This window comes from Sapajus apella, unplaced genomic scaffold (genome assembly GCF_009761245.1).
Source record: "Sapajus apella isolate SASKATOON/1434 unplaced genomic scaffold, GSC_monkey_1.0 scaffold103, whole genome shotgun sequence".
Classification (NCBI taxonomy): domain Eukaryota; kingdom Metazoa; phylum Chordata; class Mammalia; order Primates; family Cebidae; genus Sapajus; species Sapajus apella.
Window position 1 is genome coordinate 4,986,980 of NW_022437043.1, and position 27,392 is coordinate 5,014,371.

Sequence of the window (27,392 nt, forward strand, 5' to 3'; positions counted from 1 at the left end):
CTGTACCTTTGCATGTGCTGTAACTTCTGCCAGGAATGCTCTCTCTTTACCTCTCTCAAGGGTTGCCTTTGGCCACTGTCTCCAGGAACCCCTCACCCCCAGGTCTCAGATTCTATCCTCTCCTCCCCTAGGCTTCCACAGTACCCAAGTCAATAAGTAGTAAATGAATGAGCAAATGCTAAGGGCACTGGTGTCTGGCTTTGTTCCCTTTACTGCGGAGACATATAACGCTCTGATTCCTCTTCTCTTCTATACCCCGTCATGTCCAGCACTATTGTTAATATACAGTAAGCGTTAAGTATTGAATAGATGTTCACACGAAAGGAATACCTCCTGAGTCCATTCTCTAGCTTAGATGTCCTCTTTCTACCATCCCTCTTCCACCCTAGATGCCCAGACTTAGCTTTAGTATACAGCAGGAGCTAATAAGTGTCGAATGAATGAACAAGTACCAGAGGAAAGTGTCTGGATTTGTCTTGGGGGCTCCTCCGGGCAGATACTGACTCTAGCTTCTTTGCCCCCACCTCAGCTCAGAGCGCAACAAGGGCACTTCCTCGGCCCGCCCCCCGCCTCGCGGAGCTATTTGTTGCTGGTAATTGTGGCATTGGAGCTGTCGGGAGTGGGTGAGTGCAGGTGCTCAGGCGGCAGGGTGCCAGCTTCGGCCACGCCTCTGCCGTTCTCATCCTCCACTGACGCGGAGTCGGAGTTGGCCGGCAGAGGCTCCTCCGAGGCTCTGGCTGGTGGGAACCTAGGGAGGCCCAGGAGGCAGGGAGACAACGAACAAGCACGCCGGCCAATCATGAAGTGCCTGCCAGGGCGAGTAGCCAATCAGGAAACCCGTAACGCGAAGCTCTGCAGAGGAACGTGCCAGGCGACCCAGGGGGAATAAGGCGCTGCGCAGGGCCCGGACTTTGGGGTTATGGCAGCGGTGGGGAGAGGCTGGGGTTGCACACTTACTTCCACTCCTGCTAACCTGCGACCACAATGGAAAATGCTTTTTTCCACAACAGGCTATTACGTCTTGGCCGGTGCTGTGCCCTTTGCCCTGTGAGATGCTATCACCCTACTTTTGGGGAAGGGGATAGGTTGTTTTTCCTCCTTTAAGGAATCGTAGACAAGCTCGAAGAGGCTGGTTTATTGAGGTATGGAAGGTCGGGGGGCGGTCAGAGTGGAGGAGAGAAGTGTTATTTCTCTTCCTCAGGGTCTTTACAAGCAGGCACGTGTAGACATGGCCGTTTCTCCTCCACCATCAGCTTCTTCCCCTGTAGCTCCTCACACTGTGGCAGCGGTCTCCCCCAGAAGGTCACATTCTTCTCACCCTCACCTTCGACTGGGGAAATGGTGGGCCTGAGGCATTAGGGGAGGGGAGGAACAGAGGAGAGAAGCTCAGGGAAGGCAAGAATGCATTCAACTCTTATTGAGTGCCTGCTATGTGCCCAACACTACTTTTTTTTTTTTGAGACAGGGTTTCACTCTGTTGCCCAGGCTGGAAGTGCAGTGGCACAATCATAGCTCACTGCAGCCTCGATCTCCTGGGCTCAAGTGATGCTCCTGCCTCAGCCTCCCAGAATGTTGCTGGGATTACAGGCATGAGCCACCGTACCTGGCCTCCCAACACTACTTTTTAGCTATGGGAGATTGGGCAATTTCTTTAGCTTCCCAGTGCCTCAGTTTCCCTCATCTGCAAATTGAGAATGGTATGAATAGTAATATTAATACCCACCTCATGGGGCTAAGTGAGAACAAATGAGTTAATTCAGGTAAAGTGCTCAGAGCAGTGCCTGACATGCAACAAGTGCTCAATAAATGCTGGAGAATGTTGGCACGAGCTACTTTCTCTTACCTCCATATACCCTTTATGTCTCTTTCCACTGCCTCCAGAAAAAAAAACCCGATGCCTTGTCCTGACATTCAAGGCCTTATTGTTGGGCCCAAATCCCTGCCCCAAGCCAATCTCTCTCTCTCCTCTCCTCTTTATCCAAGCTCAGTCCATGTCCAGAAAGGTCTTTGCCTGGGTTATTTCTCCCACTAGACAAGCCCTCCGTTCACTCCCATCCCAGTTCTCTTAATTGCTTCTTCCTCCGCTCAGTCTCTCACTCACTGAAGTCCTTTTTGCCTCCATTCCACACCTCTAATTCATCTTCAGGCTCTACTCTAAACCCCCCAGCCAGGAGATCCCTTCCCAGATGGCAGCCCTTCCACGAGCTGGGGATGGTCCACTTAATCTAGAAGCTTGATGTATGTGGAAGGAAGAAAACAATAAGCATTCTAACCCTCTCTAACACCTGGGCCCCTCTGGCACCTGGAAACACTTACAGCGGCTGATCAACTAGCTCCAGGACTCTGTTCACAGTCTTGATGCCAGGAATGCCTTTCCTGACCCCTACTTGCCCTGGGAGGCCCAATCCACTTCCTGGACCTAGGCTGAGGTGGCAGCCCCTGTTGCATGCACCAGCTGCTCTTCATATACCTCCTGTCAGGGCCCTGCTTAGCTGGGTCCCTTGGAGGATCCACAGGATCTGGGCTGTGTGTGTCTGCAACTGTTGCTGAAAAGGCCTTGGAGTGCCTTGAGGCAGTGAGATGCCGACAAAGTGGATGGAGGTGTGAGTGACTATGGGAGCCAGGCAGTGAATGGAGGCCTGAGTGACGGCAGCTCAAAGCATGGGTAACTAACTGAAGGTCGGAGTGAATGACACATGAAGGACTAAGTGAATGGGAGAGTGGCTGAGTGACTGAATGAGTGACTGAGGGGCACAGAGGCTATGAATTCTCCCCCAAGAGCTTCTTTCTCATCTTTAGTTTCTCCCCACTTCCTGCAGCTGGGAGGTGTCACTCGGCAGGCAGATACTGTAGATCCAGCAGTGGAAGCCCTGGTTTCCTGGGGAAGCCAACTCACCCGCCTTTAATCTCATGACCTCCTCCCAGGCATACTTTGCCCTCTCACTCACGAGTACTTGGGGAGCAAGGCTGTGCAGAGGCGCTGGCGGGTGCGGATGGGATTAGGTCCACAGGGGGGCATGCACAACCCCCAGGTACTCCACTCCGACCATGATCCTTTCACTGCAATGAGGGGTAGAGGTCACAGAGTCAGAAATGGAGGTCTCAGTGGGAAGGTGAGAGGGAGGCTGCAGGGACATAAGGTCCACAGTGGAGAGTTGGAAACCCCTTGTCCTGCATGGGCCACCCTACCCTCAGAGCACGGTCTGTGGGGCACTCACAGTGGCAGTACTGGATGTTATAACAGTGACGGATATCCTGCGGTTGCCCGGCACATCGTTGTCCGTCAAACTTTCGGCCCTTGCAGGTCCTCCAGCGTGACTGCTGGCCCGGTATTTCTTCACAGTTGGACTTCAGGTTCCGGCGCATGCAGGTGCTCCACTCCCCCCATGAGTCCCACTCTCCATCCACTTCAAAGACAGGGCAACAGGGAATTGGACCAAAGCAGGGAATCAGCAAGGGGGTTCAGAGAAAGGAATGAGGGTGGCAGAAGGGATTAGAGGGAATCGATGTGCGAATGGGGGATCAGGGGTGGACCCAAGACATCAGGGCCAGGAAAGGAGGAATCAGAGAGGAGGGCAAGGCCTAAGCAGCAGAAACTGGGCAGCAGAGAAGGGCAGGGGGGCTTAGGCATGCAAATCGTGCATCCTGAGATGCTGACCAGGGCAGGGCACGGCCGTGTTGCAGATGTGGGTCCGGTTGGCATCACCAGCACAGAAGGGGCCCCCATGCTGGGGCACAGGGTGATCACACGTCCGTCGTTCCATGGTCTGGCCCAGGCCACAGGTCACAGGGCAGGGGCTCACAGCACCCCACGGCCCCCAGCCCCCAGCCACTGTTGGAGGAGGAAAGGGAATAAGAAGAAAGGCCTCCTCAATCCTTCCTCTCTGCCCCTAGATCCTTGAAGCAGGCTGTCCCCAAATGAAGGGCTGCATGGGCACATGGTCTAGGAAATCTAGAAATGGCAGAGCATCTATGCCCTCAATCAAGAGCCCTGCCAGCAACATCAGCGGCCTCATCCTGGCATACCTGGGCAGGGTGGCAGGCCAGTGCACCTCTGCTGCTCGTAGGCCAGCCCTGGGCAGGGCTTCCCAGGAGGCTTCTGGGAGGGCTCAGGTGCAGAACACGTGCGGCTTCGTGTCTCCACAGGTTTGTTGGGTCCACCGTGGCAGGAGCCTGAGCAGGAGCCCCAGGGGCCCCAGGCAGCCCAGGCCCCATGTGCTGTGGTGGGGTGGGAGGAGGGGGGATGCAGGTGTAGTCATGCGTGCTAAGGTCCTCTCACCCTGGCAGTTCCCTGCTGTAACCCCGCAGACCCACGCTGGGTGCACCCATCAGCCTCCTGTGGCTTCCCTCACTCACTGGGGCAGATCTGCTTGGTGTCACAGGCCTCTGACTCTAGTGCCTCTCCTGGGCAGTGGCCCCCACACTTAGGGGCAGGGTGATCACAGGCTCGCCTGCGGGTCCGGGTCCCTTTGGAGCAGGTGACAGAGCAAGGCCCCCAGGGCCCCCAGTCAGACCAGCCGCCCATCTCTGTGGGAGAGAAGAGATGAAGGGTGATGGGATGGAGGTGGGGTATCATCCAGGGCTCTTTGCTTCCTCTAGTGCCCCACATCGGCTAATCCTGTCCTTATATCCCCTGCCACCACACTGGCCCCACAATCTCTACTCACTGGACCTGCAGCAACAGCCTTCACATGGGTCCGTCCGCTTCCCCTCTCACCCTCACCGTGCATGTGTCTGTTCTCTTCCCAATCCGAGTCAGATCATGTTTCTCCCCTGCCCACAGTCCAAATTACTCAGACAAAGAGCCGATGTCCTCTCCGTGGACCCCAGGCAATGGGCCCTCCTCATCTCTCTAACCTCACCTCCTGCCACTCTCCTCCTTAGGACCTCACAAACACTGAGGACAGGCCCGCTCTAAGGGCCTCTGTACCGATCGTTCCTACCAGTGCTGTGTGACAGGGAGTGCTTGCTCATCCTCCTCACCAGGGCAGCACTGCTGATCCTCACAGGCCTGGAGCTGCCACTCCAGGGTCCCAAGTGCCACCTTCTCAGAGCACTGCCCGTTCCAACCCACACAGCGCCGGTGCCGCAGCTGGGAGCCCTCAGAGCACGTCACTGAGCAGGGGGCCCATGTGGACCACAAGGACCATCGTGGGGACCTGTGGAGAAAAGCACACACACCCCATCCTGGCAGGAGCTGACAAGGATGGCATGTGGGACTCCAGACTGTGGGCAGGCTTGAGGAGTTGCTGGGGAAGTGCGTGTGGGATGGATCAATACGTCTCTACCTCTTAGGGATACTGGGGTACTAAATGGGAAGCAGTGGACATACCATAAGCGCTTGATAATGTCATTTACCTTCACAGTTAGGCATCTGGAGTTACTGTTGGAAGGCTGGCAAGGCCAACACCAGGCCCGCAGTAAACAAAGGTAAGGACTAGGAACCAAGGGCTGCTCTCAGAAACCCACCAGGTCACCACGCTACACAGTAGCAGGTAAATAGGAAGTGCTTAATAAAACTAAGTCATCTTCCCTATGACATGAGAGGCCTCCTCAGAAATATTCCAGATCTATCCCCAACCACTGCATAGCCCTGGGTACGCTGTTCGTGCCAAATAGATGTGAACTGTTGACATGACTTGGGGCCCAGAGCTGCCCTCAAAAATCCCCAAGCTCCCCATCCCCACAGTGTATCTGGGATATATAGTAAACAAGTAGAAAACAGGTCTGGCATACAGTAAGGGCTCAATTCATGCAAGCTGGAAATCATGATCAGGAAACTAGCACTACCCTCAGAAATCCTCAGGCTCATCCCCCAGCCCCATCATGCAGCTGGTATACAGAAACTGCTCAATGAATGTGAAGTGTCATCATAATGAGGGGCCTAGAGCTGCTCTCAGAATTCCTCAAACTCTGTCACCCCCACAGTGTGTCCGTATACAGTAAGTACTTAATAAACACAAGCTGTCATCAAAGTTAGGAGCCTGCAGTTACCTTTAGAAATATCCCAGCTTCACCCCACCTGCAATGCTTCCAGTGTGCAGGAGGCGCTCAATATGTGTGGACTATGTCAGCGGTTCTCAATAGGGTGATTTTGACCCCTAGGGGACATTTGGCAACGTCCACTGACATGTTTGGTTGTCGCAGCTGGTGGAGGGAATTGCTACCGGCATCTAGTGGAAGGCTAGGGATATTACAAAACATCCCACAATACGCAGGTAAGCAATCCCCTCCCCGAACCAAGAATTTCCAGCCCCAAATGTCAGTAGTAACAAGGTTGAGAACCCCTTAGCTAGGGTCACAATTAGGGCCTCAGGGCCACCCTTGGAAGTCCCAGAGAAAGAAAGTGCCCAGTTTTGGGTGATCCCCGCACAGTCTTTCTTCCCGCTCTGCCACCCCTCACCCCAGGCTCCCCCTAACCTGCAAGGATGACAGAGCCCGCCGCTACGTTCCTGGTAGGCATAGGCAGCGTTGAGACAGCAGTCTTTCAGGCTGACACCACCCCCCAGGAGGCCCTTGCACTTGCCGGAGGATTCTTCATACTGGCTGAAGCAGAACACGGGGTCTGAGCCTGTAACAGGGCCAGGGGATGAGTGGGTAGGGCTTGGTCAGGGATGTGCTGGGCCTGGACACCCCTGGCGCCAGCTGGGCCCTCATCCCCTCACCTGTGGCCTGCAGGGTGAGCAGGAGCAGCAGTGGTGGCAGCAGCAAGCGAGGGGCCTGCGTTCCCTCTGTGATCATGTTGAGTATGGTCCCCTGTACCCCTACCAGAGAGGAGGTCCCGCTTTATCTGGGTTGACCTGCTCCTGGAGTCAGCAGGGAAAGAGGAACCTAGAGGCAGGAGGAACTGGGAAGGCACCCCGTTTTGACCCCACCCTGTCCCCTCCGCCTCCTCCTCTACTCTCCCCTCCCCATTTCCTGTATTACTCTCAGTCCTGTTTTGTCACTGTATCCCCGGCACCTCATGCTCCGCCCAGCAACCTCTCGGTGTTCAATTGAAGCTCCTAGGACAAATTGTCACCGAGGGGAAACAGAGCATAAGAGCTTGCAGCAACTTTCTGGCCGTGTGACCTTGGATGAGTCACTTAACACCTCTGAGCCTCAGTTTCCCTATGTGAAAAATGTATCATCTACCATAATAACGGGGTCAACCTTGTGGTTGAACCAGGATGAAGTGAGTGTGCCATGCTCAGTGTGTCCCTACTTGTGGGGTGGAGGGGGCATCGAGGCAGTTGCTCCATCTTCCACCCTGCCTTAACCTTGGCCCTCCTTTCCTGAAAGGTTCCCTGCGGTCAGCTTGTGGTGGGGGAGGTCAGCACAAGGGAAGTGAGAAAGGGAAGTGGCAGGAGCCTGGGGAGGGATTCATTAGGGAATGAGGGCTGTCCATTGCTCCATGGGCCCATCTGGGGACAAAACCAGGGCCTTGGGCGATTAGGAGGGAACAAGCTGGGCCATGTTCCATCAAAGAATCCTTGGGCTGATAACACCCCACTCCTGGAGCCTGTTTCCCCTCTGTAAAATGTGCCCACAGACAGCATCTACAACATAGGTAGGGTGTGTTGCAGAGATTGGTAGTTAAGCTTTTGTTTGTTTTTTCGAGATGGAGTTTCGCTCTGTGGCCCAGAGTGGAGAGCAATGGTGCGATCTCGGCTCACTGCAACCTCGACCTCCTGGGTTCAAGTGATTCTCCCACCTTAGCCTCCCGAGTAGCTGGGATTACAGGCGTGCACCACCATGCCAGCTAATTTTTGTAGTTTTAGTGGAGACAGGGTTTCCTCATGTTGGGCAGGCTGATCTCGAACTCCTGACCTCCACCTGCCTTGGCCTCCCAAAGTGCTAGGACTACAGTCATGAGCCACTGTACCCAGCCAGGAGTTAGGCTTTTGGAAAGTCCTTAGAACAGTGCCTGGTATATACTAGGTGCTCTGTGCTTGATAAATTTATTCAACGTTTATTGAGTACTTACTGGATGCCAGATGCGGTTCTCAGCATTAGAGCAGAGAATAGGACAGACAAAAATCCTGGCCCTCAAGGAGATGGACAATAAATGTTGCCCCTCCTCACACAGGCCTTCCCCATACCCTTGTCTGGTATCCCTGTTTCTCTATAGCCCAGTAGCTTTCAAACCTTTGTTTTTAAAGACAGAGTTTTGCTGTCACCTGGGCTGGAGTGCAGTGCTGATCATAGCTCATTGCAGTTTCAAACTCCTGGGCTCAAGTGATCTTCCCATCTTACCCTTCCCATGTAGCTGGGACTACAGGCACACATCACCACACAGCTAATTTCTTTTATTTTCTGTAGAGTTGGGGTCTCATTGTGTTGCCCAGGCTGGTCTCAAACTCCTGGCTTCAAGATTTTCTCCCACCTCAGCCTCCCAAAGTGCTGGGAATATAGGCATGAGCCATTGCATTGGCCCTTCTTTTTAATTTTTTTTTTTTTTAATAAACCCTAATGAAACTCCAGGGCCCGCTTTAAATTTTTTGCTTTTAATTAACAAAAAGAAGGCTAAGAAAGATAGGAAGGCAATGCCTAATTTCCTCTGCTCTTAGGGAGGGAGAGGGAGAGAGATACCATTCTGCAAATTCAAATGTAATAATTTGGTCAGCAGTTAAAACAGAAGTTCTTCGGGAACACTTGTTTTATGAGCAGTAAGGTCTCTGTTAATATCTGTATCCGTTACAGATGTACTTTGTTCTCTGATAACGTAAGCCTATCCTTGAAAGTGTACCTTGAACAAAGGAGTCTTGTTAAGATTCTAAGACTTCAGACAATCAGTGCTGTGTTATCCTGTGAAAACAAACTCTTCAAGAAGCCTGAAATTGGCTGAGTGCAGTGGCTCATGCCTGTGATCCCAGCACCTTGGGAGGCTGAGGCAGGTGGATCACCTGACGTCAGAATTTAGAGACCAGCCTGGCCAACATGGTAAAACCCCGTCTCTACTAAAAATACAAAAATTAGTCAGGCGTGGTGGCGCACGTCTGTAATCCCAGCTACTCGGGAGGCTGAGGCAGGAGAATTGCATGAACCCAGGAGGCAGAGGCTGCAGTGAGCCGAGATCGCACCACTGCACTCCAGCCTGGGTGACAGAGTCGGACTCCATCTCAAAAAAAAAAAAAAAAAAAGAAAGAAACCTGAAATTCTGGCTGGCTGCTTTATTTAACCACCTGTTTGTTGCCCTGGTAATATTATAATCAATATTTCCTTTGTTCTTAAACTGTATAAATACTCATAGGATTCCCTGTGGAAGAGGACTGTCGGCACTCTATCTTCTCCCACACATTTAGGCAATAAAATGACTGCAGATTCCTTAAACAAACAGTGAGAGTCTTGTCTTATTTAATTATTACATCTCTACCTGTCACTATGTATTTGCCTGCTTCTTGTCATTCTCACTCCCTAAGTATCAGTTCCACAAGCGCAGGGATTTTTGTCTGGCTTGTTAACTGTGGGTCTGCAGGGCATTAGGTAGGCACCAGCAAACAGCAGATGCTCAATAAACATGTGCTAAAAGAATCAATCAATGAAATAAACAAAACTTTAGAGCTTGATAAGTGGAACCGTTACAGAAGTGATTGTCTGAACACAGCACTGATTGTCTGAAGTCTTAGAATCTTAACAAGTCTCCTTTGTTCAAGGCACACTTTCAAGGATAGGTTATCAGAGAACAGAGTACATCTGTAACTGATACAGATTATTAACAACTCAGAAGGAACAGTCTGAGTTGGAGGTAAAAATGTGGGCATCCCATGGAGGAGAAGTAATATTTCAAGTGTGAAGGCCTGGATATGATGACCTAGAGAGGATGCAGGAGAGAGAAGGGAATCCGAGGGCTTTGTCTTGGGGAACCCCAGCATTTCAAGTTTTAGAGAAGTAGGAGAAGCCAGCCCAGAGGACTGAGCGGAAGGGGCCTGTGGAGAAACAGGAAAAACAGAAGAGGGATTTTCTCCAGGGCCTTGCACATTTGACCTGTGGCTTCTCCTCAGCCTCCCAAGTAGCTGGGACTACAGGCACACACCACACCTGGCTAATTTTTTAAATTATTTGGAGAGACAGGGGTTTTGCCACATTGCCCAGGCTGGTCTCAAACTCAGATTCCTGGGCTCAAGCGATCCTCTCACCTCAGTGTCCTGAGTAGCTGGGACTACAGGCATGCAGCACTATACCTGGGTAATTTGTGTTTTTTGTTTTGGTAATTTTGTTTTTTGTTAGTGTTGTCCAGGTTGGTCTCAAACTCAAACTCCTGGCCTCAAGTGATCCTCCCACGTCAGCCTCCTATGTAGCTGGGATTACAGGTGTACAACACATTACGCTAATAGTAGAGGCTGGGTGTGGTGGCTCATGCCTGTAATCCCAGCACTTTGGGAGGCCAAGGCGGGTGGATCACGAGGTCAAGAGATCGAGACCATCCTGGCCAACATGGTGAAACCCTGTCTCTACTAAAAATACAAAAAATAGCAGGGCATGGTGGCACGTGCCTGTGGTCCCAGCTACTCGGGAGGCTGAGGCAGAAGAATCGCTTGAACCCAGGAGGCGGAGGTTGCAGTGAGCCAAGATTGTGCCACTGCACTCCAGCCTGGCGACAGAGCAAGACTTCATCTCAAAAAAAAAAAAAAAAAAAAAATCTTTAGTAGAGATGGGGTCTCACTATGTGGCCCAGGCTGGTCTCAAGCTCCTGGCCTCAACTGAGCCTCCCACCTCAGCCTCCCAAAGTGCTGGGATTACAAGCATGAGCCACCACACCCAGCCTGGATTTACAGCCTTTACTATATTCTCTTAATCACATAGCCTCTCAGACATTCTGATATCACACAGCCTCTCATTCTGATATCACATAGCCTCTCATTCTGATATCACACAGCCCCTCATTCTGATAAAACATGATTGTATGTGTGAAACCATCAGTAGGAGACTGTAAGGCTGGAATCATGGATTCACACATACAATCATGTTTTACAGTCTGCTCAGTCAATATCGCCAATATTTTCTCTCACCAGTCAGTTTCTTACATACGCGTGCATAGTCACACAATCTCATGAAACGTTTAGCCACTAATTTGGCCCGTTTCTTTCTCACATACACAAATAGTCACTGATTTAGTCACCACTAACTAGTCTCTCATGAAGTTTCTCGCACATGCACAAAAATCACCACCTCTCCTACCCCTTTCTCACTCAAGCCACTTTTTCACACACCCACGATCCCCGACTACAGCCTCTCCTACGAAGACATTCACACGCATACACCATCACACAGTATCTCAGACACCGTCTTCACCTAGTCTCACATTTCTTCTTAATCAGCTTCCAGCACCCCCAGTCCTCGATTTACAGCCTTTCATAAAGTCTCTTGCAAAGGGTTTTACCCATGGACACACAATCACTTTCTCAGCCACTGTCTCAGCTATCACTGTTTCAGCCTCATCATCACGTCCATCAGTCAGCTTCCGATATACTCAGTCACCATTCACCATCACCACTAGGCCTTCGATAAGTCATACACGGTCACCCATGCCGTCTCAGTCGTGCACACCATCATTTTCTTCATATGGTCAGCTCATCACGGACACATGTGCCCAGCCTTGCAAGTTTCTCACACACCCTGTCACATGGTCACTCGGCGTGTCTCATTTGCTCAGCTCTTTTGCGTGGCCCCCGATTCACGGTTTCTTATGAACTGTTTCACGGACCCCCCGACGCTCTGACATCACTCAGTTGTCAAGTTCCTCTCCCACAGTTGCTGACTTCCAGTTACTGCTACTGCTAGTCTCTCGGAAACAGTTCCTTGTCCCTCTCCCTCGCACGCCCAGTAATGTGCTATCTTACACCATGTCAGTCACTCTGGCTGTCACTTTCTCTCTCACTTTCTTGAATAGACTGTGGTAGTAATGGTAAAGCGACTTGCCACTAGTCTCAGGTTCTCTCTCACACACACAGATACAGCCTGTCACACTCTCCCAGTCACAGCCATTCATTTTCTCAGTCTTTGCTAGTCTCTCGCACGCTGCAATTCATACACACAGTTGCACCTTCCTGTATCCGTGGTGTCAGTCACTGGTTTGGTCTCACAGCCATTCTGTCTCATACGATCAAGTTCTCACTCATACAGTCTCATGGCTTTAGCTGACACGACAGCCTCAAGTCAGCAGTTTTGCACATCATCTATTTCTCAAACGGTGAGTCGCCTACAGTAAGGTTTGTCACCTATACAATCTTTGCCACAATCCCTGACATCCTCTACTGCAGTTTCATGCCCACATAGTCTCTCACATGTGGTTTTGGCCACTCAGTCCGACTTGCTCACCATCAAACCGGGACAGGGCGGCAGTCCCCATTCCTTCTCGTAAACATTATTTTGTGTATACCATCGCAGGTTCTTATATGGCACCTTGGCTACTTGTCCAGGCTCAGTGATTTTCTGAAACACAGCCACAATTTCTCACACAGATATACCATCAAAAGTCTGTGGTCACAATTTCTGTACTCTCTCACACACAATCACAGCTTTCCACACCTCTGACACACACATGGTTACAATATGCAGTCCCTACGCTCTCACACACACCATCACACCATCTCTTACAGTCAACCTCTGCCTCACACCCTCCACACACTGTCACGCTTGTCACACTCAGCTAGTCCTGACAACATCTGACAAAAAGTGCCAGCAGCCTCCAGCATCACCTTGAAAAATATATATTTACAGGAACAATTCCCCATTCTCTGGGACTCTTAGAAAAAAAAAGGTCCATTTTGGGGAAGTAAAACAAACACTGGAGACGAGTGTAGCACCGTCCCCCAAATCACCAACCCCCAGGTCCCGAGGCCTGGACTGGGCCAGCACTGACAGGAGGTGAGCCCAGGAGTCTTCTGAACCCACTCTCTCCTGCTAGAATAGAGACAGGACAGGCTTTATGTCCCCCATTCCTCCCTCCCAACTCCAGGGACATTTAAAGGGTCCTTCGTACCCGCCCGCAGGAAATTGGGGGGCTGGGAGGGAGGGAACTGAAAATACACGTTTGGTATCAAAAATAAACACTTGCGGGGGGGAGGTGGCAGGAAGATTCCCCCCCAAATCCCTTCCTTCCCACCCACCCCATCAAATATAGGAAGAGATGATCCCCTCTCCCCTATTGAAAAGTCCCATTTAAAAATAGATTATACTATCAAAATGGCGGGGGAGGGGAGAGACAGGGAGACCTGGAGTACTGGCTGGAGGGGCCCCCCAGACGGGGACCACCCCCCAAAAAACCCTCCATTGGGAGGAAACAGACAGGACCCCAGGGAGTTTGGCAGACAAAGGAATGGCTTCTCAGGGGGGAGAAGAACAAAGAGACATTCCTCCCTGGCCAAAAAGTTGGTTGAAAAAGGATAAGCTGTCTGAGAGAAAGGTTGGGGAGGTGGAAATTTCTATTCCAAGGGTGTGATTCTTCCTTGGCCAAGACTCCCAACCCATTAAATGGTACAAATTCTTCCTGGACCCCTGAGTATGGCCAGGAATAATAAAAACAAAACAAACTAACTCTTCTACCCACATCCCAAAATGGAGACAGGGCTCCCTCATCTCCCCAAGGGCAGGCTGAGAAATAAAGAAAGAAAGGTCCTTCTCAAGCCAGACCCCGATTGTCTTGTCTTGGGGAAAAAAGTGGGGAGGTGGGGAGATGTCCTAACCACCCTAAAAGATTAGGTCAGGCTCCTCCCAGTGGCCTTCAAAAAATAAATAAATAAACCGCCTCTACCATTGAAGTAGGAGACGTGTAAGGGCGGCCACTGGGGGACTGACAGAAAAGAGAGAAGTTGTGGAAGCTGTGTGTGTTTTCTGTGGAAGAGTTAATGAGAGTTATTCTTGGGAGTAATTCTTCCCAAGGATCCCCACCCCACCACATTCAGAGCATGAGTCTTTCAGGTGAACTATGTTTGTCCTTGAGATGGCTGGCTGGAAAGACGTTCAGGGGTATGGATGGAGTGACCCCAGAGGGGGTGGTGATGGTGGTGGTAGTCATGGCTTCTGGGGCCCTGGGGAGAGCACCACGGGGGTCGAGAGGCCATCCACGCTGATGGAAGGGATGTGCACCTGGGCGCTGCCACTGGACGGAAACTGAAGGCAGAAAGAGGGAGAGGTCACAGATGGGGGCCATTCTTGGGTCTCTTACCCTGTCCAAAATGGGGAAAGAGGATCCTACCTGGAAGGAGAGCTTGGCTGGGCTCCGAGGCGCAATGGGACTCAGGGTGCTCCAGAAGTGAATGCTGGGAGGCAGCGAGCTGGGTGTCAGCAGCACCGGGGTCTGTGGGGAAGGGGTGGTCGGAGCTCATGAGTAGAGGGTAGATGTGGGAAGATGGAAGGGACCTGGTCCCAGCCCCACCACAGATTTCCCACTCACACTCCCAAGGGCACTCCCCCAAAGTGCACATATCTGGACGGTAACCACAGAGGCCATGCCTATGGTCTCTCAAATTCTGCAGACACCTCCTCCCCACTCCCGAGAGCCCACCCTCAGTTGCTGAGACCTTATTGGTCAAGACCACCCAGAAGACCCTATCCACATGCTGCTCTCAAACCTCTCAAGGCACTATCCCAACAGCTCAGGGTCAACTTCCAACTCATGTCCCACCCGTGAAACCCAATATGCAAATCCCAGACCAAAAATCCCGGCTCAGGTTTCTTAAGCCACACCCCAATCCAGAAATAGTCCCACAGAATACCCCTCAGTCCCACCCACAAAAGTCCCCATCCCTCTAGCCCAGCGTCAGCCCAGTCAATCACACTCGAAGGCTCCACCCTCTTCAGGGACAACCACACTTGCCCTCCTCTGATTCCTGTCAGTCACCGCCACATGCCAATCTCATTGGTGCTGGCTGCCCGGCCGCCCCACCTCTCCGCAGGCACTCACCAATGTATGCGTAGGAAGCAGAGACGGGGTCAGCGCTGGCCCCGGCGCCTGGAGGCCGGAGCCAGTTCCCGATCCTGGAGTTCGTTCAGGTCCCGGCCCACCCAGCAGGCTCGGGCTGAGTGGAAGCTCTAGGTCCCGGGGCTTCCGGCCTTTCTGCGGCTGGGAGACCTCCGGGCTGGAAGCCACGGGGCCGCCTGCCTGCCCTGCGGTGTCCATAACAACCGCGGGCAGCCGGGCTGGCACGCCCTCCTGTGGAGGGACTTCTGGCTCTGCCTTGGTAGTTTCCGGCACAAACCCTCTCTCCCCCACAACTTCCAACTCTTCTTTGGGCCCTTCCACTTTCACTTCTGGGGGTAAAGGCCGGCCCAAACCCGGCTCCACATTCAGCTCTTCCGATTTCAGGTTTGGGGCCTCGGGCGGGGTCAGGATGACCTGGGAGAGAAGTGGGCACAGAGGGTGCGTGAGGATTGTTGGGGTAGAGACACTTTCTCCTGTGGACCATCCAGTGATTTCCCAGGGAAGGTGGCACTTGGTACTGGGGCATGACTGCCCAACAGAGCAGGTCCTCCAACAGGACCTAGGACTTTGTCAAGGAAGTAGGGCTTCCTCTGGGGCAGGTCCTCCTATGGGACAGGGGACTTGGGGTGAGACGACCTGAAGTGGGTAGGAATCTGAGGGATACCATCCTCATTCATTGAAACAGTGGTTTTAAAAAATTTACCTTCCTCCAGACCAGCAGCATCTCCCTCGTTTGGAAACAAAAATGCAAATTCTTGGGCCCCTCCCCTGCCCCACGTATTCAGAAACTCTGGGGGTGTGCCCAGCAATCTGTGGTTTAACAAGCCCTCCAGGTGATACTGATGAGCGCTAGAGTGTGAGAACCAGTGCATTTAACAAATATATTGCGGGCACCTGCATTTTCTGCAGCTACTAACTGTAGCACAGTATTCTCCCCTTTCTGTTTCTGGATTTGCGTAGCTCTCTGTCCCACCCCTCCTTCTAAGAGGATGTCTGTGTTCTTCCTTCCACCACTATCTCCTTTAACAGGACCGCTATGTCTCTTCTACCAGCCTCCCTCAACATCTGGGGATTACACATCCCTCCTCTTTACCACTTCCTCTTACTGAATTTCTATATGCCAGTCCTTACCTGCAGAGGCAAGCCGGCCTCCTCAGCCTCCAAGCAGGCCTCCAAGGGGGCTGGACTGGTGCTCCTGCTCCCCGAGGGGGGTGCTGCTGCTCCTGCAGGAGCTGCGCTGGGGAGCACCACAGCAGGCCGAGGATGAGGGGGTGGCTGCGGCTGCAGGGACTGGATGGTGAAGGTGGAATAGAGGCCGGAGCGCATGTACTCGTTCCGGCTGCTGCGTGCCAAACTGCCTGGGCCTGCCATTCCTGCACCCTTGGGAGTGCCTGGCTTTCCCGAGGCAGTGTCCCCTGGGGTGGCATGTATAGCGGCAGGGGCCACATTCGCCATGGCGGAGTTAACAGACACCTCTGGCTGGGGCAGGCAGTCCTCAGTGGAGCACCCTGCGACTTCAGGATAGGACACAAACTTGTAGACGAACTTCTGGCCGCTCACCTTGCGGATGATGTTCTAGAAAGGGAGGAGAGGAACAGAGGGCCTTAGAGGAAAGGGGTAGGCTGGAGGCAGGGTGTCAGGGGAGAAGAGGGGCCGAGTGGCATTTCTCTTCTCCTAGTGGCTTCTTTCTACTTGCCCCTCTCCGGCTTTCCTGTCTCTGTAAGTTCCCCTCCCAGCCCATTTCCTCTCCCTCTAGAATCCCCTTGTCTGTATCCCTCCCCAGTTTCTCCCCTTTCTCTCTTCTCCCCACAGCAATTTTTTTTTTTTTGAGCTGGAGTCTTGTTCTGTTGCCCAGGCTAGAGTGCAGTGGTGTGATCTTGGCTCACTGCAACCTCTGCCTCCCGGGTTCAAGCAATTCTCCTGCCTCAGCCTCCCGAGTAGCTGGGACTATAGGCATGTGCCACCATGCCTGGCTAATTTTTGTAATTTTAGTAGAGACAGGGTTTCACCATGTTGGCTAGGATGGTTTTGATCTCCTGACCTAATGATCCGCTTGCCTCAGCCTCCCAAAGTGTTGGATTACAGGCATGAGCCCCCACGCCCAGCCGACAATTCTTTCTTTAAGCCCCTTCCCATCCACCCCTCTCCAAGTCTCCCCTCTGTCACTCTCCAGAGTCTGTCTATCTGATTTTCCCTCCCCCACCCAGCAGGGACTTCAGTCCTATAACCTCCTCTTCACAGTGGGGCCCATGAAGGGGAATAGGTATGGGAATAGGTCTTCCTCCTGGCTCCAAGAACCAGGGGTTCACAGGCCAGGCCTTGTGGGTGGTTGTCAGGACACAGTTCTGGAGACTAGTAAATGCAATAAGATAAGAAAATGAAGTAACTGATATAAATGCTGGAAGAAAGTAAATTAATGTAGATGGATGGGGTGATGAATTATTCATACAGAGGATTATTTGAAGCTAATGACACAGAAGTGAACAGGGCAAGGTCACTGCAGAGTACAGGGTGAGGAGGCCTCCTTATTAATACCACTGTGGAGGCTGAAGCTAAAGTGGAAAGAAAATGAAGTAACTAATAGCAATTAGACAAGAATATTAAAAATACTGGTATAAATATTCATAGCTATAGCAATTAAAATAAAATAAATCTCTCTCATATTTATATCTATTTATATATTTATGTCGGGGGTCCCAGCTCTGGTCTAAGAGACTGTACCTTGTCATAGTAGTACCGCAAGGCCCGGCTGAGCTTGTCGTAATTCATGTTGGTCTTGTTCTTGCGTAGCCCCCACAGCCGGGCCACCTCCTCTGCATCCACCAGCTTGAATTCACCACCATCCCGTGAAGTCCAGGAGATGATGTGGCCATTGCCTTGCTCTCTCAGCAGCTGCAGCAGAAACTGCCACAGCGTCACAGATGGGTCCATCGCTGGGGGAGTGCTCACGCCATCCCAGGGGTACCTGGAGAGCAAACAGCTGAGTTGACAGGCAGTGGACATAGGAGGGGCAGGGGTCAGCAGGGGAAAGATTCCTTTTTCTGTCATCTTTTTTCCATCTCTGTCCTCAAACCCTACCATCATTCCCTCAACATCTCCAGACTAACTTCTAGCTCCCCAGTCCAGCATGGGCTACTCCCTGTAATGGATACAACTTGTGGGTACCTTAGGATGCTGTGAATGTATTTTGCATGTGGGACAAATGTCAATCTGTGAGGGCCAGAGGGCAGACTGTGGTAGGCCAAATGATGCCACCCCTGCTCCATATCCTAATCCCTGGATGTGCTATTTACACTACACAGCAGAAAGAACTTTGCAGATGAAATTAAGGTGACTCAATTTGTAGTGAGGGGGTCTTACTACATTGCCCAGACTGTTCTGAAACTCTCAGGCTCAAGCAATCCTCTCTCCCTGGCTTCCTAAAGTGCTGGGATTAAAACTTTTAAGATAGGGAGATGATTTGAGTAAATTCAATCTAATCATATGAGCTCTGAAAAGCAGATGATGAAGAAAGGTAGCTCAGAGATGTGATGACAGAAGCGGCAGGGGAGATTCAAAATGTGAGAGGGACTCAACCTGCCATTGTTGGCTCTGAAGATGGAGGAAGGGGGCTCAGGGCCAAGGACTGTGGGCAGCCTCTTAAAGCTGGGAATGGCCACCAGCCGGCAGACAGTAAGGAAACAAGGACTTTAGTCCTACAACCTCAAGGAATTGGATTCTGCCAACAACTTGAATGAGCAGGAAATGGGTTTTCCCCTAGAGCCTACAGAAGGAACACAACTCTGCCAACACCTCGATTCCAGCCCACTGAGACCAGTGTGGGACTTCTGACTTACACAACTATAAGATAACAAATGTGTTGTTTTAAGTGGCTAAGTTTGTGATAATTTATTACAGCAAGAATAGAAAACTAGTTCCATCCCCCTCACTCGGGCATTATCTGTATCTTCTACCATATCAATGTCAAGTTTTCAGGTTCTTTTTTTTTTTTTTTTTTTTTGCCAGACCCTTGCAAAGGCTACTCACTCAACACGGGGCTTCCTTCTTCCGCCTAGCAGTCTTATCTACCTTTCAAGTCCCAGCTCAAAGGTCTTTTCCTTTATGAGGCCGTCCTAAAACCAAACACCTGATCTCTCTGTCCTGTTACTGTCCCTGAATGTTCTCTTTGTTTTGTTTGGTTTTTGTTTTTTTTGGGATGGAGTCTCTGTCGCCCAGACTGGAGTGCAGTGCAGTGGCACAATCTTGACTCACTGCAACCTCTGCCTCCCAGGTTCAAGCGATTCTCATGCCTCAGCCTCCTGCACAGCTGGGATTACAGGTACTCACCACCATGCCTGCCTAACTTTTGTATTTTTAGTAGAGACGGGGTTTCACTACATTGGCCAGGCTGGTCTTGAACTCCTGACCTCAAGAGATCCACCCACCTCCCACCTCGGCCTCCCAAAGTGCTGGGATTATAGGCACGAGCCACCGTGCTCGGCTCTGAATGTTCTCTTTCCTGATGACAGTAATAATTAACATCTATGGAGAGCTTAATATACATCAGGCACTGTTCTAAGCTGAGAGGCAACGTGGCCTGCTGGACAACTGCCCAGGCACTAGGGCCAGACTTCCAGTGTTTGAATCCTGGTTCTGCCACTTATTAGCTGCGTGACCCTGGGCATATTCTTTTTCATTTTTTAGAGATGGGGGTCTCACTACATTGCCCAGACTGTTCTGAAACTCTCAGGCTCAAGCAATCCTCTCTCCCTGGCTTCCTAAAGTGCTGGGATTACAGGCATGAGGCACCATGCTTGGCCGATAATCTTTAACCTCTTTGTACCTCAATTTTCTCATCTGTAAAATGGGGATAATGATATGCCCATTGGTAAAATGAGATAACAATAATACGTAGTTCATAGGGATATTGTATGTATGAAATATCATATGCCTGAGGTGTATGATAAACTCTAAATATTAGTTGCTGATTTTGTTCACAGTCCCTTATCTGCTATTCCAAAATCCAAAAATGCTCTAAAAACAGAAAGCTGCTTTTAACTCTTTTGGCAGCAAAACCTGATTTGAAATGAAACAAGGCCCTTTCTGGTCTTTATTGATTCTCACTTAGTATGAGTGTTCATACATTTTGCTGCAGAAATATGAACACAGCCGATCACAGAGCTTACTAAGGGGTGTTATGTAACATCGTATATGCATCATGTCACCTTTCAGAATTCTGAAGAAATCGAAATTCGGAAAGACAGCTGGCCCCAGGGGTTTTGGATAAGGGCATGTACACCTGTACTGTTATTTTTTATGGGCACTGACTCATTTATCCCTCATCACGCCTCTAAGAAGTAGGTAGTCTTACTGTCATTAATTTCTAAATGAGGCAGCAGACGCACAAATATCTATGTACCTTCCACAGGCCACACAGCTGTAAGTGGCAGAGCCGGCTCCTGGAGCCAGGCGGTCAGGTTCTAGCTGGCTAAGTGTTTCACCATTAGGCTAAACGGCCCTCACACCAACAGCTCCCTCTCCACATGTCCCTCAAAGAACAGGACCCTCCCTGTCACCCTGTTACTGCTTTCTTTCCTGAGAGCAAACTGGAAAAAAACATGAGCTTCCTGTTCAATTACACAAGTCACAAAGCCGTGAAGTGTCCGATTAGAGTCCGGTCACCAGAGACCTCACTGAATTTGGTTTGCAGGCAGGCTTGTTTCAAGAAGCCTGAAGAGTGCAGAGTGACTCCTGGTGGTGAGGACAGGCAATTTTACCAGTTCCTCTTCCAGCTGCAACAGAACCTATCAGCTAAGTGAAAGGTGACGGTGGGCCTCCAGCCTCAACAGCACGCAGGACTCTGTATTTTGTCACCTCTCCCACTTGACCCCTCATAAGAGTTCTAGTAATCTGCCTTGCTCAGATGTGTTTACTTCTTTCCATCACCTTCACTTATCAAGCATTTGGTGAGTGCCTACTGTGGGCCAGGTGCTGCAGATACAGCCGAGAACAAAACAGACGACAATCCCTGCTCCACAGGAGCTCACATCTTAGCGGGGAAGACAGACGAGAAACAACTCAAACACGTACAAGAGTGCGTCAGATGGTGGTAAGGGCTTTGGCAAAAAAAAAATCAAGCAGAGGAGAGCTGTTACTTTCACATGGAGAGTCAGGGCAGAGTAGTCACCAAGGAGAGGACAACTGGGCAGAGACCTAAAGGAGGTGAAGGAACTGGGATTGAGAGTATCTGAGACCAGTGAGCCAGGCGGAAGTGGTACCTGGTGTGAAGGGCCTGAGGCTGGAGAGTACCTGGCAGGTGACATGGGGAGAAGCGGCCAGCATGGGTTAGAGGGACAGCAGGGAGGCAGCAGGAGATGAGAACAGAGCAACGGGGGCCAGAGTGAGCCAGGCTTTTTTGGGCAGTATCAGGACTCTATGTGAGACAGGAGCCACGAGAGGTTTGAACAGAGGGGTGACAGACTGTGACTAGGATTTTAAAAGGATCCCCCTGGCGGTCGTGAGGAGAACAGTGAGGGCTGAAGAGGCCACTGCAGTAGACAATGGTGGTAGCAGTGGGACAGGCGAGACGTGGCTGGGTCCTGGAGAAAGTCTGAACACAGAATAGACTTGGTGACAGATAGCATGCCTGGGGGAGGTGAGAGAAGGGTCCACAGTGAGCCTAGGTTTGTGCCTAGTCACCCACAAGGACAGCATTGTGGACAGCTGAAATGGGAGCCTTGCAGGAGAGTAAGTTTTTAGGGGGATCATGCCAGTTTTGGAGATGGTCAGTTTCAGAGGCCTGTCAGACACCTGTGGGTATGCTATGCATACATTTTAATAATTTAAACATGCAAGCCAGGCATACGATCCTTACCATGTGCTGCACACTGTTGGAATCATTTAACTCCTTGAATCCTCAAACCACCGTTAAAGGGTGGGGATTAGCATTTCCCCCATATTCCACATGAGGCAGTGGAGGTACATAGAAGTAGTAACCTGCCCAAAGTCACACAGCTGGAAGTCGGCAGAGCCGGAATTCAACGCCTAAGTGGTTTGGCTATAGCAAGCAATCCTAGCCACCTTACACCACCAGTTCTCTATGAAGAGAAACAGAGAAGGGCAAGATCCTAGAGGGTGACAGGAATGCTGTTTTACACAGGGTGTGCAAGGAGTTCTTCCCCAAGGAGGCGACATCTGGCCTGAAGGACGGGAGGTAGCAAGCCAGACCGACCTCTGTGGGAGAGGGCCTCCAGGTGGAGTGAATGGCATGTATAGAGGCTCTGAGGCAGCCACCCTAAATTATCTACCGTTCCCAAGACAGTTCCAACCTCTGAGAGTAAGCACGGGCTGTTCTCCCCGCAGGGAGAGCCCTTCCCTCACTTGATGGCCTCAATTACACGATCATCAAATCACATTCCAGGAGGAATCCATTCTTCCTCTGCGTGATCCAAGGTGCCAAATGACCTGTCTGCCCTTGCAAATCTGTTCTTCTTTCCGGGTCTTAAGCCTTATGTTCCTCTGCCCCTGTTCTGGCTGTGTGACCTTGAGCAAGTTACTCAGCCTCTCTGTGCCTGTTTCCTCATCTGTAAAATAGGAATATTTTACTTTCAAAGTGAAATATTCTCAAGAGTACACCTACCCTCCAAGGCTTCTGTGAGGATGAAATGTGTTAATTCTATAAAAGACTTAGGAAAGTGCCTCTCGTGTTTGGTAGACACTCCACAGATATTAGCTATTAGCTAGCGTGTCATCCTTCTCCCCCATCCCTGCAATCCTATCCTATGGGTCACCTTGGCCTGCACTATCTGCCTCCCAACACCTGTGTGACCTCACCTTCTACCCCTCCCCACACTCTGCTCCAGCCACACTGGCCGCCTTGATGTTCCTTAAACATGGCAGGCACGATCCCACCTTGGCCTCTGCACTGGCATTTCCTTCTGCCCGGTATGCTCTTCCCCTAGACATTATGGCTCTCTCCCTCTCTACCTTGAGGCTCTAATTCAAAAGTCACCTTCCAAGTGTGGCCTGCCCTGTGCCTAAGATTTTAACCACCCTCACTACTCGATTCCCACCTGCCCTATTTCATTCTTTCCTCTCAGCATTTGTCTATTACACTAATTTTACTGATTTATTTTGTTCATATAGTCTGTCTCTCCAACTTTCTTTTTTTTTTTTTTGAGTCTGTTGCCAGGGCTGGAGTGCAATGGTGCAATCTCGGCTCACTGCAACCTCCGCCTCCCGGGTTCAAGTAATTTTCCTACCTCTGCCTCCCAAGCAACTGGGATTACAGACTCATGCTGCCACACCCAGCTAATTTTTTTGTGTGTTGGTAGAGATGGTGTTTCACCGTGTTGCCCAGGCTGGTCTGGAACTCCTGAGCTCAGGCAATCACCCGCCTTGGCCTCCCAAAGTGCTAAGATTACAGGCGTGAGCCACTGTGCCCAGCCTCCCCAACTTTTAATAAATGTCAGCTCCACAAGCACAGATATTTCTGCCTGTTTCGTTCCTTGCCATATTCCAGCACCTAGAAGAGCGCCTCGCACTCACAAGGGGCTCAGTAAAGGTTGGCTGCAGGAACGGTCCCAACCAACTAGCCTTCGTATCCCTTCTTCCCCATCTGACCCCTATGCTGGTGTCTGAAATGATCCTTTTCTCATTTATTCATGGGATAAATTCTTATTGAACATCTGCTGTTTACCTGGTACATCTTCAGGTGCTGGAGACGTTGCAGTGAATGAGCAGACAAAAACTGAGTCCTCATGGGACTCACATTCTAATGCGGAGAGACAGACACAAACAAGAAACCCACACAGTGTGTCACAGTGATAAAGAGACAAAGCAGGGACCTGGCTTGAGCCCTGCTGGGTATGCAGCTTCAGATGGTCAGGGAGGGGTTGATTTTTTTTTTTGTTTTTGCAAGTAGCATTGTTAGGAACCGTTTTTTTTTTTGTTTTTGTTTTTTTTTTTTTTTTAATACATGTGCCTTTGTATAGTATTTTCCAAGCACCATGGCATGACAATCAATCTTTACTGAACTAACACTACCCAGGTGCGACAAAATCAAATCACTCTTAGAAACATCTTTTATGCCTGTGCCTTTAGGAGAGTGTATTACGCACACCACAGTGATTTTGTTTTGCCCAGGCTGGCTTCGAACTCCTGGGCTCCAGTGATCCTTCTACCTCAGCTGCAGTCCAAGTAGCTGGGACTACAGGTGCACACGCCCGTGCCTGGCCACACACCACAGTTTTGTGAACACATTCTTTCAATGCAACACAGTCCTTATTCACATATGCAACCAGCACTCCTAGAAACAGCTTTTATACCCGTGCCATTACAGAGCATATTACACACCTCACAGTTTTGTAAACACAGCCTTTCGAAAAGGAGGAAAATCCTTGTTCATATACAAACTAGCATTCTTAGAAACATCTTTGATACATGTATCTTTTTGTATTGCATTCCAAGCACCACAGTGTGGTAAACAACTTTTGGGGGTTGGTATTTGAACAAAGTGCTGAAAGGAATCATGCAGAGATCTGGGAGCGGTGTTCAAGGCACAAAGAACAGCCAATGCAAAGGGCCTGAGGCTGGTCCATGGCTGCTGCTTCAGGAGCTGTGCGGTAGAGGCGGTGTGGTTGGAGCACAGTCAGGGGGCGGGGAGGTATAGGCAGTAATGCTAGAAAGGTTACTTGTTTTACCATTATTTCACAGGTAATATTTATTTACACTGGAGGGGATTCTAGTTCTGATCCCCCATTTCACAAATGAAGAAAAAGGTGCAGAGAGGAAGTGGTTAAATCACTCATCTAAGGTCACAGAGCTGCTGGGATTGGGGGGTGGGTGGGTGCTGAGACAAGGTGGGTAATGGAGACAGCTCTGCAGGCAGAGGGAGCAGCAAGAACAAAAGCTTGGAGATGGGAACTAATTTGGTTTTTAAGGACTAAGGCCTCATGTGGGGTGGGATGGGGTCTAAGAGGGGAGCCTCAAAAATTATCCTGTGCCCTGAGTACTTCCTGGGCCACCTTTGAGTAAGGAATTTAACCTCCCTATGGCCCAGCTCCCTCAGTACCTATCTCATGGGGTTGTGGTGAGGATTAAAGAAACTCATTCATACGACACACTCTGATACACAGCAGGTGCTTAATAAACGCTAGCTCCTATTGGCATTACAATCATCACTGGCGCTCATGTGTTCACTTATTGTAGTGAGGCAGAACGTCTTTGTGGTTACAAGTGTGATCAGGCTGACCCACTATATTAAGAGGTGGGGGACAGGAAAGGCCATACATTTCTCCACCAGAAGGAAAAGAGGATCAGCACGTTCTCCTCTGGGAAGGGAAAAAAAGAAGGAAATTCAAAGTACACGGCAGACCTTCCTCCAATTACAAAGCACTGGACTCAGGGGAGGGTATGCGGGGGACTGTGCAAGCATACTGGGGTGTGGGGGAGGAAGGCCAATGAACAGATCCACTGCAAATGGAGGGGGTTATGAGGCTCAACGTCTGAGGGGAAGGGGAGCAGAAAACCTTACAGACTCCTGCACCACACCACAGTGAGAGGAGAGAAAAGCCATCACACAGACTGATTCAAAGCAGAGAGGGACAAGGCTATGGACTGAGCTACTGAAAATAGGGATATACAAAGCACTTGACTGACTCATTATTAAAAAGAAGAGAGAAACCCAAGGGCTACAGTGACAGTCTACAAAAAAGGGAGGACAGATAGGGCAATGGACTGATAGCTAAGAGGACGTGAATCCAAACATGAAGACTGATCCACTATAAAATGGTGGTGGTGATGGTGTGTGTGTGTGTGTGTGTGTGTGTGTGTGTGTGTGTGTGTGTGTGTGTGTGTGTGTGGTGGGTTTCTGAAAAAAGCCATGGACTGATGCATTGGGGGACTGGAGGAGGCAGGAATACAAACTCAGACAGACTCACTGTTAAAGAGGGATGTGTGTGGAGGGGTGCGGCGCCACGGATTGATTCGCTACAATGAACAGGAGGGGTAGAATAAACAAGGCCACGGACGGGTCTCCCCCTGAAAGTTGAGGCTAGGAGAAATGCAAACACTCAGATACACCTACTATTAAGGGGGCTGAACACTGCCACAGGCTGGCTCCCTATAAGTGTGGGTGGATGGGGGGTGCGTGGGGGTAGGGGGAAAGCCTATGGACGAGTCCATCCTAAGTTGGCGTGGGGAAAAAATATAAGCACGCAGACCGATCCATTATACAACGGGAGGGGGAGGTTAGGCCACGGTCAGATCCACTACAAGGGGCGAAGGGCGTGGGCAATGCCACAAGCAGGTCCACCAGCCGTGATGGTGGTGGCGGCGGGGAGTCGAACACCAGCAGGCCACCGGCCAAGCCACATCCTCTGAGCGGGGGCGGGAAGGATACGTGGGGTCACGGACCGGGCCCTCCACCCTCCAAGCCCAGAGCTCACCTGTGTGTAGCGTGGCGGTGGCGTTGGCAATGTTGGTAGCTCCGGGGGGCGGGGGCTCCATACGTGGCCCCACCGCCCCCCAGGCCTGGGTTCCGAGGCGGCGGCGGCGGTGGCGGCGGCGGTGGCGGCGGCGACAGCACCTAGAAGCCGCCCCTGCGTTTCCCTACAGCTCACGTGGGCCAGGGGAGGAGGAGCCCAGTGTCCCGCCGCTCGCTGATTGGCCAAAGCGCTATTAATCGGCCGCACGGCCTAGAGGGGCTGGGGGACCGGACCTTCCCCACGGAGCTGTGCCGTGATTGGCCTGAGGGGAAGTGATGGAACGCTCAAGGCCCCTGGAGTCCCGAGGAGGCTTGTTCCGCCTTCCTGGTGCTCCACGGCGATTGGCTCAAGGACTGACGGACTGTGAGCAACTGATAAGGCTCGGGGTGGGAGGGGGTGTGGGAGGGGGCGGGGGGGGGCTGCCTCACACTGATTGGCTTCATGGGATTGATGGAAGACAGCCTCCAAGGACGGGGGTGGGTGGCCCTGTTTTCCTCTGATTGGCGGATGAGGGACTCTAGACCCCTGCCAAAACACCAAGGGGGCGGTGCCGCACGCCACGCTACCCAGCGGAAGCAGGACTTGTATAGAAATGGGCGTAGCAGCCGGCAGGAGTGGGTCGGGCTGGGCTGGGCTGTGCGTAGGCGGACAGTGTACCTATATGGTTAGAAAAGACCCTAGAGCTGGGTAGAAGACGAATTTAGAACACAGCGGAGGTAGGAGGGCAGTATGGCTGTCAGGCACACGAAGGAGCATTGAGTGGCAGAAATGAAATGTCTTCAGAGGGCTGGTCTGAACTACGGCCAGGCTTAAAAAGGGGAGGAACCTGGCTCTGCGCTGATTGGCAGCGGCTGAACTCAACCTAGAACAGGGGCCGGACGAGGGAGAGCGGGATCCAGCTCTGTGCCTATTGGAAGCTGGAACCACTTAGAAGCAGGGGCTAGGACAAGGTAGGGCTGAGGTGGGTGTGGGTGTAATTTAGGGTATCTGAGGAGCGACTGGGTGTGTGAAAGGGTAAACCT

General features: G+C 51.3%; 2 protein-coding genes across 3 annotated transcripts; both read right to left on the reverse strand.

Annotated features, from left to right (window-relative positions):
* Positions 1–1,120: 1,120 nt before the first annotated feature.
* Positions 1,121–6,862, reverse strand: CFP (complement factor properdin). Its single transcript, XM_032258508.1, has 9 exons — positions 6,666–6,862; positions 6,421–6,571; positions 4,984–5,159; positions 4,357–4,527; positions 4,027–4,218; positions 3,659–3,832; positions 3,219–3,407; positions 2,949–3,060; positions 1,121–1,347 (listed from the first exon to the last, which is right to left on the reverse strand). The coding sequence occupies exons 1-9, from the start codon at positions 6,739–6,741 to the stop codon at positions 1,185–1,187; spliced, it is 1,404 nt and encodes a 467-aa protein (XP_032114399.1). The 5' UTR covers positions 6,742–6,862; the 3' UTR covers positions 1,121–1,184.
* Positions 6,863–12,675: 5,813 nt separating this feature from the next.
* Positions 12,676–26,607, reverse strand: ELK1 (ETS transcription factor ELK1). Of its 2 annotated transcripts, XM_032258510.1 has the most exons (7): positions 26,332–26,607; positions 25,825–25,937; positions 17,627–17,870; positions 16,037–16,480; positions 14,888–15,319; positions 14,180–14,281; positions 12,676–14,094 (listed from the first exon to the last, which is right to left on the reverse strand). In XM_032258510.1, exons 3-7 carry the CDS (start codon positions 17,834–17,836, stop codon positions 13,996–13,998), a joined length of 1,287 nt encoding a protein of 428 aa, XP_032114401.1. In that variant the 5' UTR covers positions 17,837–17,870; positions 25,825–25,937; positions 26,332–26,607; the 3' UTR covers positions 12,676–13,995. The 2 variants fall into 2 exon arrangements, with proteins under 2 accessions (XP_032114401.1, XP_032114400.1); XM_032258509.1 differs by lacking the exon at positions 25,825–25,937 and having other exon boundaries at positions 26,332–26,600.
* Positions 26,608–27,392: the final 785 nt, after the last annotated feature.

Coding starts and splice junctions, on each gene's coding strand:
- CFP (XM_032258508.1), bottom strand. CDS start 6,741: ATGATCACAGAGGGAACGCAGGCCCCTCGCTTGCTGCTGCCACCACTG. Junction 3,061..3,218: donor TAACATCCAGTACTGCCACT/GTGAGTGCCCCA, acceptor CCCTCATTGCAG/TGAAAGGATCATGGTCGGAG. Junction 1,348..2,948: donor GCCTTGCTCCCCAAGTACTC/GTGAGTGAGAGG, acceptor CTAATGCCTCAG/GCCCACCATTTCCCCAGTCG.
- ELK1 (XM_032258510.1), bottom strand. CDS start 17,836: ATGGACCCATCTGTGACGCTGTGGCAGTTTCTGCTGCAGCTGCTGAGA. Junction 14,282..14,887: donor TGCTTCCTACGCATACATTG/GTGAGTGCCTGC, acceptor CCTTCCCCACAG/ACCCCGGTGCTGCTGACACC. Junction 14,095..14,179: donor CAGCCAAGCTCTCCTTCCAG/GTAGGATCCTCT, acceptor TTCTGCCTTCAG/TTTCCGTCCAGTGGCAGCGC.